This window comes from Theropithecus gelada, chromosome 4 (assembly GCF_003255815.1).
Source record: "Theropithecus gelada isolate Dixy chromosome 4, Tgel_1.0, whole genome shotgun sequence".
Taxonomy (NCBI): Eukaryota; Metazoa; Chordata; class Mammalia; order Primates; family Cercopithecidae; genus Theropithecus; species Theropithecus gelada.
In genome coordinates, this window is record NC_037671.1 from 133,119,972 (window position 1) to 133,126,860 (window position 6,889).

At 38.5% G+C, this 6,889-nt stretch overlaps 1 protein-coding gene across 2 annotated transcripts in view; it reads left to right on the forward strand.

Annotated features, from left to right (window-relative positions):
• Positions 1-6,889, forward strand: part of AFG1L (AFG1 like ATPase) — a 221,100-nt gene that overhangs the window by 176,094 nt on the left and 38,117 nt on the right. For both annotated transcript variants that reach the window (XM_025383053.1, XM_025383054.1), the window contains exons 9-10: positions 2,241-2,311; positions 2,568-2,668. In XM_025383053.1, the coding sequence (XP_025238838.1) occupies positions 2,241-2,311; positions 2,568-2,668 (172 nt within the window). The remainder of the gene's footprint in view (positions 1-2,240; positions 2,312-2,567; positions 2,669-6,889) is intronic.

Here is a 6,889-nt window from a genome sequence, read left to right on the forward strand (position 1 = left end):
TTCTCTAATGACCAGTGGTGCTGAGCTTTTTTTCATATGTCCGTTGGCCGCATGAATGTCTTCTTTTGAGAAGTGTCTGTTCATGTCCTTTGCTCACTTGTTGATGGGATTGTTTGTTTTCTTTTTTCTTATAAATTTGTTTAAGATCCTTGTAGATTCTGGATATTAGCCCTTTGTCAGATTGGTAGATTACAAAATTTTCTCCCATTCTGTAGGTTGTTTTTTCACTCTGATGATAGTTTCTTTTCCTGTGCAGAAGCTCTTTAGTTTAATTAGATCCCATGTGTCAATTTTTGCTTTCACTGCAATTGCTTTTGGTGATTTCATCATAAAATCTTTGCCCATGCCTATGTCCTGAATGATATTGCCTAGATTTTCTTCTAGGATTTTTATGGTTTTGGGTTTTACATTTAAGTCTTTAATCTATCTTGAGTTAATTTTTATATAAGGTGTAGGGAAGGGGTAAAACCAGTTTTGGTTTTCTGCGCATGGCTAGCCAGTTTTCCCAGCAACATTTATTAAACAGGAAATCCTTTTCCCATTGCTTGTTTTTGTCAGGTTTGTCGAAGATCAGATGGTTGTAGATGTGTGGTCTTATTTGTGAGATCTCTATTCTGTTCCATTGTTTTATGTGTCTGTATTGGTACCAGTACCATGCTGTTTTGGTTACCGTAGCCTTGTAGTATAGTTTGAAGTTCACTAGCATGATACCTCCAGCTTTGTTCTTTTTGTTAAGATTGTCTTGGCTATATGGGCTCAAAAAGTAGCTCACTTTTAAGCTTTTTTTTTTTCTTTTCTTTTTTTGCTTGTATACACCAAAGGTGGTGTTGGTTCCAAATGTATTCTCAAGAATAATATCTAAACAGACATGTGCTTGGCATGGGCATTGACATTTACATTGGTTTGTGTGATTTCTTTTACCTTTAAGATTGCTTCTGTTTCTAAAATTACTTTCTATAGTGTCATTTCATTATTTTAATACCACTCTATTTGAATATGATACCAGACCTCATGGAAGTCAAATAGCATTTCTCCTGCAAAGTTGGCTATTGCGAATGATGTTTTTAACGTCCTTTGAGGTGGAGTGGTTATTACCTGGAATGTGACAATTTCAATCTTTCATAATAGCTATGTGCTTTGTTGCATTTTAAAGACATTTGCTCTAGAACAGTTGAAGAATTAGGTGCTTGTGTGTTAAAAATTATCTCAAGGGAGAAGTTGTTTAGTTTAAGCTTAATCTAAATAAAAGATAACCTGTCATACTAATTTTTAATAAGGCTTTAGTAAGATGGATGTCCAGAATTTAGCTTAATTGCTTCCACTACAACGTAAGAGTGATTTGTGTGTCAAAATTAAGCATGTTGGCAGGTCATCCTGTAAAAGTTTGTATGTGGAGTTGAAGTAAACTTACATTTTTACTTGAAGCTCTTTTTAACAGTTTATTTCTTCTGCCAGTTATTTTATTGACTGTTAATTTACCACCCCTCTTAAAAAAAAAAGGTGAGAGGAAAAAGGCCACAGCATCATCACATTTATATATGAGTTCCCTAAACCATATGGTGATTTCTAATTAGAATACAAAAGATTCTGTGATGAGACTAACTTCATAGTAGCTGTAACAGTGGGCATCACAGAAGGAGAGAGTTTTCTTCAGTTTCCAACAAGGAGACTTTTGAGAGAAACTGTGTGGTCTATAATTGTCCTTATACTAGAAGTCTGACAAAGTTATTGATGTGCAGATCAAGTTGGTATTTCGAAGGTAGTAATTTAATTCTGGAGGTTTGATCCTCTCAGTCAGTGGCTTGACTTGATTTTTTTTAAATGCAGCTTCAATATTTAATTTCACATGTACCCTCTCAGTAGAGATTTCAAAGGATACTTTGCTGGATGCTTGACTGCCTTGTCTATTTGCTCTTGTTTTGCATGCAAGAGAGAGCCAGAAGCTTTCTTCTCATTGTGTACACATGGTATTAATGGATTTACTCTGCCTGTATCGTCTCATTACTGGAAACAGCTAGAAGCACAGAAGTCTTTCAGTGTATGCAAATAAGGCAGAATCATCTACCTGAGAGTTAATATTCTCTGCTTTTAAGTGTATTCTAAATCTAATGTTTGTATTTAGAGCATAACATCCTGTTCTTTTTTTTTTTATGGGCAAAAAGCTAAGCAGACTCAGGCAGCTGTTTGATGTTGGCTTCAAGTGTTATTAATTTCATATTCTATTATTCTTTTCACTGTAGCACAAGTGAAGCTGATGTGGAGGCTGTCATGGATAAGTTGTTTGATGAGCTGGCTCAGAAACAAAATGATTGTACGTAAGTTAATTTCTCTTGAAAGAGAATACATTTAGAACACAATGCCCAATCTCCACTGACCAATTAATAAGTTCCATTGCTGTATATGGGTTGATGCCACGCTCAAGTGGCAGTCATTGTATCAGCATTTTGTCTAATTTATGTGTTGAATCATGTGCTATTATTCATCAAGCTATGCATTTCCTATCTGTAAGAGATGAATTTTATAGTAATTATCCAGACAAGATTGAGTCTTTGTTCATGTTCCCATAGTAACTAGACCAAGGATTCTAAAAGTGCAAGGCAGAGAGCTGCGCCTGAATAAAGCCTGTGGAACCATTGCCGACTGCACATTTGAAGAGCTGTGTGAGAGAGTAAGTATCCAGGCACGTCCAGACTCACTGGCCTTTTCACATGTTAAAATACTTCATGTTTTCCTCTCTGCCCGTTTCAGATTTTAAAATACCATTCACAGAGTCAGAACCGATTTAAAAGTCTCATTAAGGGAAATACTCATCTATATTTGCCATGTGCTTTTTATAGATATTGGCACAAAATTTGCACTTAGAAGGGCTCTAATGCAAAATTAGAAATGCAGAGAGAACTGTCAACTGTTGCTAGAAGCAAAAATAAAATCCGTTTTGGGGCTGTTTTGTAAAAGTCAAACATAAGAGATTTTGGAAAAATATTTGAGGTGAGAGTTAGTGTGTGGGAAAAAGGAAGATGAAATAATGCTAGCATGATCCAAGGAAGCATCACATAAAATAATTTCCACCCCTTGTACTCATTGCCCATCTATTATTGCCATAACATCGGACCTACCAGGGCCAGGGTCAAAGAAGGTGAATTTCTGTAACTGTGACATTTATATTATATAATAAATAATATGTTCAACAGAGAAAAAATGTTTACCAGTATATGCACACATTCATATAACTGAGAAAGATCTTGACTGCAGATTCATTATAGATATGAATTCTGCCTTAAAAAATCTGGAATTCTCAGTACTCAATGGATATTCAATGTATTGATTGCAAATCTTGAGGAAAACATATTCAAATTAGATAGAATTTTAAGCTTAATTTCTCGATGGACATGCTTAATTTATCATTCTTGCTGGTCTCTGATTTATCTTGACTTTTAGGTAACTAAAGAACAGTTGCTTTTCAGTAAGGGAAAAGACAAAATACGTATACCTGCAGCCATTTTATGAGTGCTTTTCTTAAAAGCTAGTGACAGCCGGGCGCGGTGGCTCCCGCCGGTAATCACGAGGTCAGGAGATTGAGACGATCCTGGCTAACACGGTGAAACCCCGTCTCTACAAAATATACAAAAAATTAGCCGGGCGTGGTGGCGGCGCCTGTAGTCCCAGCTGCTGGGGAGGCTGAGACAGGAGAATGGCGTGAACCCGGGCGGCGGAGCTTGCAGTGAGCCGAGATCACGCCACTGCACTGCAGCCTGGGCGATAGAGCGAGAGTCCATCTCAAAAAAGCAATTATTTAGCACTTCAGAACCAGTGAAGTTTAGGATCAATGAGGATCCTCCGATAGGTTGGTAATGTTGATTTCTGTTAGTGAAAGTCATTCTGGGTGATATGGACCTTTCAGATCTCTCCTGGATCAATCTTTAAGGTCCTGATAACCTAACATCTCCTGACAAAATTCTATTAAGGCTCCCACTTAGGTTTGACTTATTTTGCAAGAAAAAATCAACTTGAGAAGAATCTTGTATATCCAAAAGATGAAGCTCCTCCACTCTCTGCAGAAGAGGACCCAGTGGGGAACGGGAAAAGACAGGCGTGTTGAATCTTGGGGGAGGAAGGCAAAGATGGTCTCTTTTGGAACAGACACTGAGTTTTATCTGCATTTTAAAAATATGCTCATTGTTTTAGGAGTCTTAGTAACAGGAAAAGGCCACTTATCAGGGACCAAAATCTCCATTTTATTTACTATCCAGGGGTGATGGGTAAGAAGACTGATTGAGACTTTATCTTGAAAAATGAAATAGCGCTTATAAAAATAAATCGTTTTGTCTTATTTGACAAAAATATGGATTACAATAGCAACTACAAACTAAACTCTTAGATTAAACAATGAACAAGTGCAGCGACATGATCATGGCTCACTACAGCCTTGACCTCCTGGGCTCAGGCAATCCTCCCACCACAGTCTCCCTGGTAGGTGGGACTACAGGCACACAACGCCATGCCTGGCTAGTTTTTAAAAAAAGTTTTTGTAGAGGTGGGGGTCTTACCATGTTGTCCAGGCTGTTCTCAAATTCCTGACCTCAAGAGATCCACCCACCTCAGCCTTCCAAAGTGCTGGGATTACAGATGTGAGCTACCATGACCAGCCTTGTTAATTATTTTCTTTTGAAGTTTTTGTGATGTTATTATTTGCTGATTTTTTTTTTCTTCTCCAAGTTGGCCAGATCTTCTTTTGTCAGTGAGTTTGCATGGACAGGTTTGCCCTTTATCTAGACTGTAATTGTGCGGTGTTTATTACATTACGCAAGCACTGAATGACCTGCAAAAGGCATTGACGTGGTAAGTGGGGTTAGATCCTAGTGTTAAGCTATGAGGGATGTTTGAGGAAGGGCTAAGTTTTTAAGTAACTAGTTATATAAAATATATAAAATAGTTATATATTTATATAAAATATATAAAATAGTTGTGACTATTTTCTTGTTATGATGATCTTGCATTGCTTTGCAAACTTGTAACTGCAATTCAGATATTGATTTCTTGCATGAAGAGGACAATTGAAAGCCCTCAACTTCAGATGTAACCTAAAACTCTTAATGAATTATAATGATCTTATGAGCCAGGCTAAATAATTGCCAAAAACCATTAAGTAAAGATAACAACACATCCAACCTAAGGTAAAGAAGCAGGCATCTGGTGTGTCTGGGAGAGTCCCAGCTTTGGATCATCTGTCCTAATTTTCTAGAAGGCTCTTGAAGCCCAAGACCTGCCCAATCACGTGATACCATCATGAAAAAGTCTTTGGCAACAAGTAGATTGGTTAACAGTCCATAATGATTATTTTTGAGTCATGGCCCCTTCCAAGGAAAAAATAATACAGAAACTTACCTGTGTCTTGATAAGGTAAAAGAAGGTTTAGATTGGAAGCCCTTGACATATGCCATAAGTAAAATGAAAAAGCCAGGCACATTCTGCTGTTTGCACACCTCTTGCCTCACTGTTCCAAGCACAGTTCCTCAGATTTGGAATCCTGCAGGTTAACATCTAGCCTCTTGGTATCTCCTGGATTCTTTCTTTGTAAATTTATAATTCAGTACTGTCATGTTCAGCAGTCTGAGTTAGGAGAACCTGCAACACATACATAATAGTAATAACGAATATAGCCACCCATCAGGTATCATCCTTAGCGCTTTTATATATAAATTCATTTGATACTTACAATAGGTAAGCACTATTATTGTCCACATTTTATAGGTAGAGAATTTTAAACACCAAGATGTTAAGTTACCTTCCCAAGGTCATACAGCTAATGAGTGGTGTAGCCAGAGCTCCGACTTCTTGGTAGTTTGGGAGTCAGATTCTGTGCTTTTAATCACTACATTGTATCTGAAGATGTTCTGGACAAGTTCTTCCTCAATCTTTAATATACTCTGGACTCTACCTTAAAGTGTAATCATTTTGGAGGCTGAGGCAGGTGGATCACATGAGGTCAGAAGTTCAAGACCAGCCTGGACAATATGGCAAAACCCCATCTCTACTAAAAATATAGAAATTAGCCGGGCATGGTGGCGGGCATCTGTAATCCCAGCTACTCAGGAGGCTGAGACATGAGAATCGTTTGAACACAGGAGGTGGAGGTTGTGGTGAGCCAAGATCATGCCACTGCATTCCAGCCTGGGTGACAGAGACTCTGTCTCAATAAATAAATAAATAACAACAACAAAAATAAAGTGTAATCAGATAATTTGTGAATGTTCACATCTGAGCTAAGCTTTAAGAATTTTATGGAGCATGAAGCTGAATGGGGAACAGACATCCCCCAGTCCTGAGAGCCTCCCTCTGTGTTGAAAACCTTAGTACAGACCTGCCCAACTCATGTGTGTTGGCATACCCACTGGGAAGTCCAGCTACGAGCCCCTCTGCTCTTCTGAAGGCTGTACCTCCAGGGTTTGTGGCTCCAGGCAAGGGTCCCCAAGCCTTAGGCAGCCTTATCCCTTCGCCCATTAATAAAAATACTTTCTCTTCCTGCCATGACAAAGGTTGGGAAGTGCTGCTTTAGAGAAGCGTGGGAGGGTGGAGGAGAATAAGTTTGGGCGGTCTTTGTTCCCTGCCGTTCCCTCCATATTAGAGCTGTGGCAAATGAACATGAAGCAGATCCATCTCTGTGGACATGACATGAGCTTTCAGGTTTCCTTTCCTTACGCTGATACAGCTACTTGGTTTAATCCGAGGGTAGTGGAGGAGTCAGAAATACAGTTATTGAAGGCAGTGGTTCTCAAAATGTGGTTTATAGACCTCTAGGGGTCCCTGAGACCCTTTCAGGGGTCCTGGGAATCTAAACTCTCTGTAACACTTCTTGCCTTTTTTTTTTTTTTTTTTTTTTTTTTTTTTT